Below are 13,439 nucleotides of genomic sequence, written 5' to 3' on the forward strand. Positions count from 1 at the left end.
TTACTCGATAGATACTTTGAATCCCGGGAAGGGACATAGGATACTTTTTATCCCGGAAAATGTACGGTTCCCGCGCGATAAGCAAATTTTGGCGCAACGGAGTTACGGGTGTCATCTAGTTCCATATAATGACGTAACTAAAGCCTGTTAGAGTGTAACTATAATGTATGATAATACAGTGATACATACCCATCATAATCCGACCCATCTTCATCCGACGACCTGAAATTAATATGTTAATTAGTACTGTATAATACAATAATCAATAAATAATATTACGCTGCGGTCGGAGCAGAGGGCGCTACCAGCACATACAGTAAATAATACGACCAAGATCCGACATGTTGCACAATTCATATCAGTAATCACTAGCTACTTGACCGAGCTTTGCTCAGAATTCGATAAAAAACTAATAAAATGACATTTTCTAAAAATGATTCCTAGCTAGATCGATTTATCGCCCCCGAAACCCGCTATAAGTATATAGCGGGTTTCGGGGGCGATTTTCATGATATTTAGTAAAATATCATGAAAATCGTTGGAGCCGATTCCGAGATTCCAATTATATATCTGAAGCAGAGGCGAAAGAAAGTCCGTCACTTGTATTTATACATTTTAACGGTCAATGACTTAAAAAGACTTAAGAAGCCTTAGGGCCAAGTTACAACGTTAGAGCCAGTTCACACGGCGCGCATAGCCAGCTACACAGGCGCTGTGCCATATATATACAAGAATTGCTTGTTAAAAGATACTGACAGAAACGTTGTCAAACGACGAACAAAACTTTTTGTCCACTGTATATGCTGGTGCTGCTAACGTGAAAACTTTGCTAACGTAAAAATAACATATTGTGTATTTAAAAATGTAAAAAAGTGCTCACCTGTCGTATTTCCGTTTAGAACGCTTATGTCTATCTTCGTCCCCGTAATCTATAAACAAGCCATTGGTTAGAAAAATCTTCTGTTGTAGAGAACCCTACGTAATATTCTATTTGGCTTTGTATTACCTTTCTTTTCTTTCTTTCTCCTCTTCTCTCTCCGTCGCCTTTCTTCGTCTTTTTTCTTTCGTAAAGACTCCAACGTGTCGACCTGTAAGGAATTTTATGGTCACTTTAAATGTTTTTTTCGAGACACCGCATTGTTTCTTTATTATTACGTATAAAAGTGTTTTGGGGAGGGAAATTGGATATCTCCTACTCCTACCTTTCTTCTAATTAATTTCGTTGCGGGTCCCAAGAGAGAAAAATGTACGGTTCCCGCGCGATAAACGAATTTTGGAGCAGTTGCGGGTATCGACTGGTACGAGTATAAAACGTCCTCAAATGACGTGATAAAATGTATACTTTTGAAATACCTAAGCCGTCTTTATTCAAAGAAGATTTGCAGCCTGTGATTTTAGTTTGCAATTTTTTTTTATATTGTTTGTGTACACTATACATGATATGGTTTCTTACGTTAACACTTATAGTTTGAGCACTTACAGATATTTGCAATTAGTTGTTAGTGCTCAAACTATGCCGTCAATAAACATGTGTTAGTGTATACTTTACCATGGCGCTGGCGAGCGAGGAAGAGTTCTGTGCGGCGGCGGGGTCGACGCCCGCACGCTGCAGCAGCTCAGCCGCGCGCCGTCCCAGACCGCGCGACGCGCCATCACCTGTTTACGTCGTTTAATGATTACGATGTATCAAATTAAGCCCCGCAATCTAAATATGTACACAAGGAATAACTATACAGAGTCTAATTGAATTTGTAAATAGAAAAAGACACATGATAGACAAAAGACGTTGTATAGTTGCATAAATATCTTTAAATTAAGTAGAAGAAACAAAAATTACGGCCAATATATAACACTATAGACGCAGAGAAAATGCATAGACTTTTCCGAAATAAAGTAATGCAAAGTAAAAATTTTAAAATAGAGTTTTGATACATTTAAAAGTCAAAACTTTATTAGACAATATTATGTAATTTAGTTCTATTAAAAGGCCGGCAATGCACCTGCAACTCTTCTGATGTTGCAAGTGTCAAAAAGAATAGGAGTTAACGGAGTAATCATACATACCTTTAGAATCAGATAGTTCATCAGTCAGGTCTATCATTTCATCGGAATTATCTACTAGGGATATTATTTCCGTCTCCGCCGTCTCTTTGCCATCTTTCTTTCTCTTTCTCTCCCTGTCGTCTTTTTCTCTCCTTCTGTCTTTCTCTTCGACTCTCCTCAATTCCCTACTTTCAGATTTAGACCTGTAATCCTTCTTTTTGTCCCTATGTTTTCGTTTCTCTCTACTCGAGGACGATCTATCTTTGTCTTTTTTCTCTTTCTCTTTTACTCTGTATACCTCCGGCGTTTTTTCTTTCACTTCCACTTTTGTGACTTCCGGTTTCATTGGTGGTGGAACTATTAGGGCATGTTCCACGATCGTCTGCGGTATTTTAGGTACACTAGAATTGGCTTCCATCGGCACTGCCTTCTGGACCACCTGAGGTTTGGCTTCGATAGCCTTGACGATGGGTAGGTTGTTCATAGTTCCCTCCATCTTGTAAACAACTACAGGGGGTACATTGTTCACGGAGTATACTTGTGGAATGTTCGTTTTGGGGACTTCTTTTGGCGGTTCCTCTGCTTTTTCCTCTTTGTTATCTTCCTCGTCTGAGCTGGACTCGTAGGGCAACGCCGGTTTGGGGAGTATTGGGTCAGGCTCCTTGAGTTTCTTGATTGAAAACGACACTGGGGCTGCAACCAAGGGAGTTTTCATAAGTTCAAGGTTGTTTTGACATTATTATAAAACAAAAGTCTTTAACTTCCACACTCAGAGAGAATACTTAAATGTAATTAATTCATAATTTTGCCATAAGCCCCATACATTATCTCAAACACTTCATTAAATTGAAGGTTATATTAAAATAAAATGTCTCTGAGTACGGCAGTACAAGAACTAAAATTTAAAAAGCAGCAGATTGTGTGTTATTAATAGTTTTCTATTAGACACATTCATTCATAGGCAGATGGCAGACTTACGTCAGAGTAGACAGAATTATAGAGTATGCCTACGAATAATAAAAACTAAGGAAGAGTAACTCCGTCAAAAAAAGTGCACCAAAAGGCGACAAAATGTAACCCGAATACATGCATATTTATGCATGTGTTCGGTACACATTTTTCGTGTATGTATACTCGATTGACATTCAACCAGGTTGACATGACAATTTTGTCAAACTCATTTTACAATTTGTTTACTTACTTTTTACGTAGCTTTTTACAATATTATTGTTGTTAAAATGCCTAAATGCCCTGTGAAATGGTGAAGAAGTCATACAGATACGACTTTTAATACAGGAATAACCACAAATCTGTAAGTGAATTGTTTAAAATTATGCTTAAATTGCTTGTATTTTTGTCGACCCAAAAATATGGTTTTTTTAAGTTGGATGCTAGGGTATTTACATAAAATTAAGCTGGTCTCTTTGTGTTTGTCTTATTAAATTTACATGCTATTCTAAAAGTGCAATAATCAAAAAATAATATAATTACAAATTTTTTACAAAGGCGCCATGGACAGTGTTATGCAAGATGTAACAATTTAATCATAAACGAAATTTTAGGGTCTGACTGACATTATAATTTATACTTAATGCGTTATAAGATGATATGGGTATTCTCATATTTCTTGCTACGGATTTTTTTACAACAAAAGAAAAAAACATAATGTAATAAATTACGTTCAATCGACAAAAACAAATAAGTATTTCCTTTAATATTGTAAGTAAATGAAGAAAAATAAGAAACTGCTAACAGCTATTAAGATATTATATTAATTGTGAGTTATAAACTTACAAAATTTACGTAAGTATTTATTTCAATTCTGTAATAATTTAGCACATAGATTTTTGTAATCTGAAAACGTCTTCTCTAGGTGCTCGGACAGTTTTAGATTCGCCCGAGTCGTACAACAAGGTTTGTTCATAATTATTACATGTATATTATTATTATGGATGTCTTTAGGATCAGAGGAAAATGTTTGATTTTAAATTAATAATAATTATGTGCTCGTTTCTTCGTGATAGTAGATGTGCTTGGTGTATACTGCATAATACTATCCGCTTTTGACAATTATTGTTTCATAACTATGACAATGATAATAACCGCGCAGGCTGTCGTCCGGCGCGCAATATTATGATACGTTACCTGGGATACGACCTTGGCGAAAATCTGAATTGTCATATTTTAGTGTTCGAAAAGGAGCCAAATTTAAAACGGTTGAAGTATGGGAGTTACGTTTCCTTAGTTTTTATTATTCGTAGGAGTATGCCGACTTAGAGCTGATGTTGAAATTTTTAAATTTGACGTATTATGACGAAAATCGTCGCTAGGGTTGTTAAATTGTTATCGACGAATTTAAAACTATGACATATTCGCTGGACGTGTTCCTCTTTGGTCGTATTGTTGTTTGTGTTTTGGCACATGCGATTAAAATTGACAGAATCCAATTTTGAAATCTTTATTTTAAATATTTAAAAATAAATTATATCAGCCAGCGCGAGGCACATTCCGTTCATAATCCTATAGTTTGTGCGTTTTAAGATGATATGGGTGACACTTCTCACATTCCTCGCTACGGGTTTTTTTTTTACAAGAAAACAAAAAATCAAAATGTAATTATATTCCATCTACAAAAACAAATGTTTCCTATAATTGTAAATGAATAAAAATGAAAAGTTGCTAAATGCTAACTTATTAATATAAAATTATAAATTTTAACTGTGAAAATTATTGTTACGAAAATATTTGAACTTATGCCAATAGAGATTGACACTGTTGAATCGAAATCAAATCGATAAAAAAGGCGGCCATTTTAAATCGCCGGCGCCACTCTGAAACTTCAGTACGAAATCGATAATTTCGATTGCAATTCCTTTACGAAGTGATTCGATATTTTTAAATTATCGATTAATTTTCTTAGGTAACTTCCCTACTATTGTCAATTATAATGTGTTACCCATATCATCTTAAAACGCACAAACTATAGTGAAACCCGACGAATTTGACAGATATTGAAACCTGTCCGTTTCTTTGCAGTCGAACTACTGGTAGTTGTGTCTATTGTGCCTACGTTAATAACTCAGGTTATGTCAGGTTAACGATAGTCGTGATCTGTCAGCTGGATTGACAGCCGACCTAATTACATATTATTAAGTTATCTGCCTATAATGCATACTAGACTTGTACCCTCAGACTTGTACCACATATACTCACGGTTATTATTCTTGGAGCTGTTCTTCTGTCCGTTGGTACTAACACCTCGTTTTTCCTGCATGAGTTTCTTATAAAACGCGTGATACTCATTCTCGGGGTCAAGGAATGTGAATCGTGGGTCGTTTTTGGCGCGAACGATCTCCGCAAACTCGTCGCCATTTCGTGCGACGTAGGCGGCCATCTTGTCGATCACAACTTTCACTTCATCGGGTGGTTCGACGATTTTAATTTTCGGCTTTTCTTTGCTGTCTGATGATGATGAGTCCTCGGTATCTATAACATGAACGACGAAAATGAAAAATATATAAAATATTTACATACTTCATTTTAATATTAAATTTTTTTAAGAGCTTCTACTGCTTTAAAGGCCTCTACCAAGGTGGTCTATGTGTCTTGTTCTAACACCATCCAGTTCATCGCACCATCTCTTTCGAGGCCATCCTCGGCAGGTTTAATATTAGTTTATTTTCTGCCATGATTAATTATGATCTAAAGTACGGATGTGTAGCACGTAGAAATTCGTATATTAGCCTATCACTAACTCTTTCACGCATACGAAAATATTACTATCACACTTAGGACGCACTTGTGGAAACATATCTAAGGGACATATTGGTAAATTATTATATTATGTAAAAAAATCCTTCGTGACCTATAACAATCAACATACCCGATTCATCAGTGTCGCTGTCAGTATTATAGTGGCTCATAAGACTAAGGCCAGTGGAGCGAGCGGGGGGCAGCTGCGCGGGGGGCGCGGGCGGCGTGGGTGCCGGCGGCACCGGGTACTGCGGCGGCGCTGTGGGATCTGAAATAGATGATGTATTTTATAAACTCTGGTAATATTGGAAATAACCGGTTTTCGAAATTGTGACATACAACTCTTATAGACAGGGAAGTAGTGAAAATTACTTAACGACTGATAAGAAGAAAAAGTCGAAGTAATCAATGCAATATACTCATTTAAGCTACATGGCCCTGCCCCATATTCGAAGCACAAATATTGTCTTCGGCTACTAAAGAAACTAAGAAGCAGTGTCCCTGTATCTATGCACGGGCGTAGCCTGCGTGTGTGTGTGTGTGTGTGCGTGCTTGCGTACGTAGGTGTGTGCGTGCGTAAGTGCGTGTGAGCGTGCGTACGTGCGAGTGTGCGTGCGTACGTGTGTGTGCGTGCCTACCTCTCGGATGGCTGTATATAACGGGCGCGCGGCTGATGTGCGGCGGGGGGAGCGGCTCGGTGCCGGGCGGCGCCACCTCGCCGGGCGCCGGCGCGTCCTCCGTCCCCGCGGAACCGCGCATCTTGCTGATTAGCATCGTGTAGTCGCAGTCCGCCGACGGCTTGTAGTGGATGCTCGGGATCGACGGAGCCTGAGTTAGTGAGCATAGGTCAGATGTTTCAACATGAAGAGGTAGTAAACGGACCGGCGTACAAATATTAGTTAGGATAAATTTATTTACAACTTACATTGCACGTGCAAAAAAAAAAAAACTACTCACCAATTCTATGATTGTGGACGCCAGACTTGGATGGAGGTATTCATTGTTCATCTCATTTGGATTCTCTGTTAACAAACAAAATAATAGTATTTTAAAAAGATAAAACCGACTTCAAATTGTACGTAATTAAGAATTAAAATTCCTATCTCAAAAACTAATGAACCGATTTTGATGAAACTTGCAGTATTCCCTAAGTTGAACAACTTAAATCGGACTTGTAGTTCCGGAGATATGCGTGCACAAACATAAAAATATACATACATTCATACAATATACACTTTTGAAATTTGGCACATTTGTTCAGAAGCTGCTATAGATTAAAATATACAAAAAATTGACAGTTCTGGAAATATTACATACATACGCGTATAACATAACCTCCTTTTTTCGAAGTCGATTTTTTTTTTGTAAATCCTATAAGTAATATGTATATGAATCTGGAGAAAAATATATTGTTGTTATGGTGAAATTGTATTCGTTTCGCAGATTTAGACATAGACATTGAATTATAGTAGATGTGATTTCCAAATGAAGAAACTAAGAACTCCATTTGTATTAATAGCCGGTGTACTTTGTTCCAGTTTAGTGATAATATAGACGGGCTCTGGAAATGCACAGGATTGCAATTCAGTTCATTCTAGTGCCTGCTTATATTATTCCTGTAGTAATTAATTACTACAGGAATAATATAAACTGGATTAAAGCTGGATTCAATTACTAGACCGGAATATTGTACACTGGTCATAATATCGACAACCTCTGTGGCTCAGTTGGTACTTGGTGGGCTGTTGGTAGCTCAAACCGGGGGTCGCGGGTTCGAATCCTGCCAACGGAACAAAAAGTTTTCAAAGTTCCTGGGTCATGGATGTGTATTAAACATGTGTATCAAATAATAAAAATCTTAAATATATGTATAAAATTATTAAATATATTTCCGTTATCTGGTACCCATAACACAAGTCCTTCAGGTACTTATGATGGGGCCAGATTGACGTGGTGTGAAGTGTTCATAGATTTTATTATCATATTGATTTGGTTTTCATGACATACCTTCAACAATTTCCACTTTCTTCTCTGGCCACTTCCCGACCTTCACGAGCCCGATGAGCGCCAAGTAATATGGGTGCAGATGGGAATCCTTGTTGAGAAACTTGAACTGTGGATTGTCACCCTGCTTCGCCTTGATAAGTATCTCCATTTGGACCCCTTGGGATGCGATGAACTTCGCTGTCTTCTCAATTATCGCATGCTGCTTGAGGGATTCAGGCTGCAAAAAAAAAGAAAGTTGTAAAGTTTTGAAGCACTACCTGTAAGTGGTGTAAATGTATTTAAGAGTAAAGAGGTATAAACATATTCAAACATTAGAAAACATGAAGATGTTGTATAGCTATACTAGATGTTTTGCGCGGCTCCGCACGTGTGTTTATTGACGCCAACATATATTTTCCTGCAAAAAAAGTAGTCTATGTCCTACTTTATAACTGTTACATAAACATTGGCCCCGTATGCTTATGAATTATTCTTCTTCGTGATTCTTCTTTTTTTGAATGAGCTAATCTTATGATTAGCCCATTCAAAAAAACAAACCCTTCAGCTTTATAATATTAAAATATGGATTACTTTTTGCAGATTATAAATTATGATATATTTTTTAACATACCAAAACCATGTCATCAGGCAACTGGTGTTTCAACTCGGGGGGTGCTTCAAAAGGCTCCTCCACTTCAGCCTCTGGTTCTTGTGGTGTTTTCTCCTCTGGAGCATCGTAATTGAAGCCGACTTGACCATAGCCAGCTGCATGCAGACGTTTCAACTCTTCCTCTAAACAAAAAAGGTTTAATTTGTTTTTACATCCTAAAAGGTAACTATGATTATTATATAGTTTTATAAAGATTTTGATGACTGTACACAAATGCACATTGTGTTTATAAAGGTCTTTGCTTTTTTATAACACTACATGAAAGTAAGTTAAACTGCCATAGAGGCATTAAAAATTATTGCAGTTACAAGAGAATTGGCACACTAATGGGGATTGTCCATTTATTTTAAATTTTACTCATTACAAAAACATTTCGGGGAGTAAGGTCAGTGATCGTTTTTCTGTATATAAATGAAAAAAAATACCTATTAGTTACTTATATTTTTGAACAAATATGTTTAACCTTTGTTTGACCTTCAATGGCGTTAAATCTATACTAATATTATAAATGCGAAAGTATCTCTGTCTGTCTGTCTCGCTTTCACGCCAAAACTACCGAACCGATTGTAATTAAATTTTGTATACAGATAGTCTAAAGTCTGAGAAAGGACATAGGCTACTTTTTAACTGGAAAAAAAGGGTTGTAAGGGGGTGAAAATACGAAAATTTGTTCAAATTAAGTTAGTTCCAAAAATTCATGCTAGATGGCGCCGTGCGTCTCTTACATCGCGCTAACGCTTGCCCAACATCTTTCTATAAGAGGTGGTATCATTTTACAGTGGGGTTTTGATTTTTTTTCGACTGTTATTTTTTTTTACATTATGTAATAAGTCAGTACTTTATATTATTATATACAGTGATACAGTGACGTAACCTTAAACCTATCAATGATAAATAGTTTATGGGTAAAGTTGTGTAATTGGGGGGCTAAATAAGCTTAAGGCATAATATATAAAGTTTAATTTAAAAAAATTAAATATTATGTGCACACTGCACAGCTGTTTTGATTTAAGGGGTACCAAGGTTTTTTTATAAAAGCTTTTGACACCAATTTTGTTGACATCGCACGCTATAACTGAAGTCCACGCAGACGAAGTCGCGGGCAACAGCTAGTTAGCAATAAATTTGACCAACATTACGTTTCGAACTTTTGGTAAGCTTCTCGTATCAGCTTTCACATAATGAGAACTTGCATTCGACAAACCAGCCATTATAAATAAGATTGAAAGGAAAAAACATACTGCAGAGGTCAATTATTGGTCGCCGATGATGACGTCAGAGCGAAACTTTAAAAATTTATTGAGAAAAAACTAACCAATGAATTTCAAAATTATTTAATTTATATTCTTAAAATACCCTATTTTAACGAAAAAAAATATAAAAAGTACATGTGATTTTTTTTTGGACAATGCCCATTGTACTTAACAATATACAATTTGACAATTTGTAACCAGTTTAAAATCATAAATAAGTTATACCTTTATACATCTCCTCCTCGTCTTCGTCAGTGTGGAGAGCCCGGTATCTCTCCTCGTCGCACAGTTGCTCCACGTCCAGCTCCGAGCGAGTGAGCTCCACACGCCAGTCATAACCCCCGGGTGGAGCCTCACAAGCGGAGAGGTCGTGAAGGGCTCCTCTTGCGTCATATCTGCCAAGATAACATCAATATCACACACAAAAATATAAACATTCAGCATGGCATAGCCATGTCATTTGACAGTTTTATACTTAGAACTTATCAATCAAATCTCTTACAGAACAAAATGAAAATATTTATAACATAGGATACTAGAATTTGTTCTTCCAATGTCATTCATAAGCTTCTGAGTGAATTACAACATGTACATGGATAAATAGGTATAAAGTCTTAATTAAAGCAAGATTTTTATCTTAGAAAATTTGGATTAAATTAGTTTACAATTAAGTAAACTTAAAAAACAACCCTAGGCTTAATTCATATCAATGGCTTTCAATTTAATATATCTCAAACCTGAAAATATGTTGCCTGCTATATTTGATAAACTGGTCTATCTTGTACATACTGATTTGTTTTGAATGGAACCTTTATGTGTTATACATACCACCGATGGAGGTCACCCTATATTTCTCCGCACGAGATCGAAGTATAGCTTGGAACCTTCGCACGAACACCGCAACATAGGTTAATTTCTGCGAAATACTTATAATCTTCGAAAAAAATATTATTTTCTGTTAACGAACATATTTTTATAGCGCCACAATTAGCAGTCTATAGTAAAAAACGTATCGAACCTGTCGATTTTCAACGTCTCATCCCCCATCCACGGAATGAGGTGTTTTCCTTGATCAATAAGCAGGGCTTTATCATCGTCCCTGAAGAGTTTGCACGAGTAGCCGAACACGAATAACTCTTCTTTTTTCTCCTTCGTTTCACTTTTACGGAGTATTCCCGTTTCACTAGAAACACTAGTCCATTTTATAGACATTTTACACGAACGACTAAGCAATACACAACAAATTTAATATAATTTATAGAAAAAACCGAAAGCATGTACGCGTAGTACGAGATGCCATATTTTTTTACCATTGCCAATTTGTCATTTATCTGTCAATTGATTTTGACAGTTCTGAAATGACGCTGTCATTACGTGAATCATTCCGTTCCACGCACATTGACCATAGAGTATTAAATACATCCTAATTTTTATTGCCAAAATTATTACTCAATACGAATTTGAGAACTGCAAACACGTAAAAAATTATGAAGATTATTAAAAATAAAATCTATTCTTTATAGAAAATATAGATGAACCATTGAATCTGTAATTTGAGCAGATAAAAAATAAAAGAAAATGCACTTCTAAATAAAAAACGAAGCAACATCCAGTGCCTATAGTCCACCTAAAACAAGATGGTTACTATGTGGCATTGTTTGAAGCTAAAAACCTGTCATTTTAATTTAGCCGCATAGCACAGGTATCAAAAGGCATATGGCGGACGTTTTATATATTTTTGCATTGAAAACTGATAAATTCTTTTAGTTATGAACGTCTTGTGACCGCTAGAGCATATTTGTTAACATTTAGCTTTTAAACGTTAGTTTTTAATGTGTAAATAAGTTTATTATATCTATAGTCTTGTAAATATTGATAGTATTTTCGTGCGTGGACGTTTTGATTCTTATTGTTTAGTGAAAACGAAAAGTCTGTGATATAAACAATATTTAGGTGATAGAGTAATTTCCTGAACAGTTTTGTAAATATTATATGAATATTTTAGAATTTTAAAAGAGTTTAATATATTGAGCGAAGACTGAGAAATTGTGTGTTTGCAAGCTATGTCAGCTGTGGCCCTATTGTCTTCATTGCAAGAGAAATCAACGGACGATGGCCAAATCAACGGCTCCAACCAATCAGGTACAGAAATCAGTCATTTTGTTAAGAAATTTAAGACTACCTTGTTATATAAATTCCAGAAAAGTATGGAAAGGTACCCGAACAGACTACGTGCGTTGTCGTCGTATTCAGTTCATACTGCAATTGTACTGATGCTCTACTTACCTTGCGAATCTAGGATCTATATTTATTCTAGCTTATTTTGTAAAATATAAACAACACAACATGTACCAACTTCCTAAACAAATAAATATTTTATATTTTGGCTTTTGGTATTGATTAAGAATCTTATTAGACAGGAAGTATATTACCTGAAAGTTGTAACAAAGAATCTCAGTCGCAACAAATTAGTCTATTACTTGTAAAACAATTCAGAGTAACTACTACTCCAACTTTTTTGGAGAAACAACCCAGTGGAATCGTTTAGTACAATTATTTTGACAAATACAATGCAGAGCTCAACAGCTCCCTACAAGCTGTTTCAGTAAACAAGTGCCAACAGCTAAGGCTCATTAAGTTAATATACCTAGCGGAATAGAGAAACAAAGGCCTGAGCAGGCGAGATATCACTATCAGTAACACTGCATGGTAAAAAGAAGCGTGTGATACATTACAGCAGAACTAATTTTTTTTATCTGTTTGACGTCCAATCGGCACTTATAGGCACATTGACAATTTAATCTTTTAGAAAGATGCTTATGTAAGTGTATCTGTAAACAATTTTTACACACAGACGTAAATCAATTTCGGTTTTGTTTGACACTTCGTGCTCTATTCCGCTAGGTATATTAACTTTATGCTGGCTATCTACTGTGAATAATCGAACATGTTGTGTACACTGTACCATGAGAAATTTTATTGATTTCATTGAGATATCTGTGACAAAAAAGAATTACTGACAGACATCTATACTAATATTACAAATGTGAAAGTGTGTCTGTCTGTCTGTTTGTTACCTCTTCAGGCCCAAACTGCTAAACCGATTTTGCTCAAATTTGTTACAGTGGCACTTTGAGTCCCAATCTAGGGCATAGGATACTTTTATCCCAGAAAAATGTTACCCATGCGAGGAATTAATTTTGGCACAACAGAATTGTGGTTGTGATCTAGTCCCCTATAATTTATCATTTGACCGAATTAATTGAGTACCTATATAACCAAAATAGAGGTCTAATGTTAGCTGCATTCGTCCAAAATACATTTTCAGTAATTAGTATGTAAAATTCAATATTCAACAAAAAAGAATAACCCTCATGCTGATTCAGTGCCACATCAATAGCTGTAACATTATCGGCCAATCAGACTGCAGCTAGTGGCACAGTGTTTTGGTGAAATTTGTTTTGTAAAACACATCCATACTAATATTATAAATGTGAAAGTTTGTTTGTCTGTCTGTTACCTCTTCATGCTTGCTCAACAGCTGAACCATTCAAGATGAAATTTATTATGGAGATTTTTTGAGAGACGGGAAAGGACATACAACAGTTTTTGTTCTGAAAAAATAATCTAGCACAGTGACAGGTGGCCCTTTCCTCCTTTCCTTAAAACTAGTGCCTACTTTCTAGTATACCTGAGCCTGTCCATGAACTCATTTTTTTACAGTTACTTACTAA

At 36.0% G+C, this 13,439-nt stretch overlaps 3 protein-coding genes across 6 annotated transcripts in view; 1 reads left to right on the forward strand and 2 right to left on the reverse strand.

Annotated features, from left to right (window-relative positions):
* The window catches only part of LOC121727826 (inositol oxygenase), a 26,388-nt gene extending 19,452 nt beyond the window's left edge, over positions 1-6,936 (reverse strand). Inside the window, exon 1 of the mRNA XM_042115854.1 lies at positions 6,932-6,936. The gene's annotated coding sequence lies outside the window, so the exon portion shown is untranslated. The remainder of the gene's footprint in view (positions 1-6,931) is intronic.
* Positions 1-11,002, reverse strand: part of LOC121727819 (protein suppressor of white apricot) — a 12,298-nt gene extending 1,296 nt beyond the window's left edge. Inside the window, exons 1-13 of one of the 4 annotated variants that reach the window (XM_042115830.1) lie at positions 10,724-11,002; positions 9,931-10,100; positions 8,414-8,574; positions 7,804-8,020; positions 6,754-6,818; positions 6,435-6,624; positions 5,927-6,064; positions 5,257-5,529; positions 2,065-2,736; positions 1,550-1,656; positions 1,007-1,088; positions 881-929; positions 190-222 (exon numbers count right to left, since the gene is read on the reverse strand). In XM_042115830.1, coding sequence (XP_041971764.1) covers positions 190-222; positions 881-929; positions 1,007-1,088; positions 1,550-1,656; positions 2,065-2,736; positions 5,257-5,529; positions 5,927-6,064; positions 6,435-6,624; positions 6,754-6,818; positions 7,804-8,020; positions 8,414-8,574; positions 9,931-10,100; positions 10,724-10,917 — 2,351 coding nt within the window. In that variant the 5' untranslated portion in view covers positions 10,918-11,002. Of the gene's footprint in view, positions 1-189; positions 223-880; positions 930-1,006; positions 1,089-1,549; positions 1,657-2,064; positions 2,737-5,256; positions 5,530-5,926; positions 6,065-6,434; positions 6,625-6,753; positions 6,819-7,803; positions 8,021-8,413; positions 8,575-9,930 lie in introns of all 4 variants that reach the window. The other 3 variants (XM_042115831.1, XM_042115833.1, XM_042115832.1) reach the window with 3 other exon arrangements.
* Positions 11,003-11,406: 404 nt separating this feature from the next.
* LOC121727816 (eukaryotic translation initiation factor 4E transporter-like) overlaps positions 11,407-13,439 on the forward strand; it is a 30,310-nt gene continuing 28,277 nt past the window's right edge. The window contains exon 1 of the mRNA XM_042115827.1: positions 11,407-11,847. Coding sequence (XP_041971761.1) covers positions 11,769-11,847 — 79 coding nt within the window. The 5' untranslated portion in view covers positions 11,407-11,768. The remainder of the gene's footprint in view (positions 11,848-13,439) is intronic.

Source organism: Aricia agestis, chromosome 6, assembly GCF_905147365.1.
Source record: "Aricia agestis chromosome 6, ilAriAges1.1, whole genome shotgun sequence".
NCBI lineage: Eukaryota > Metazoa > Arthropoda > Insecta > Lepidoptera > Lycaenidae > Aricia > Aricia agestis.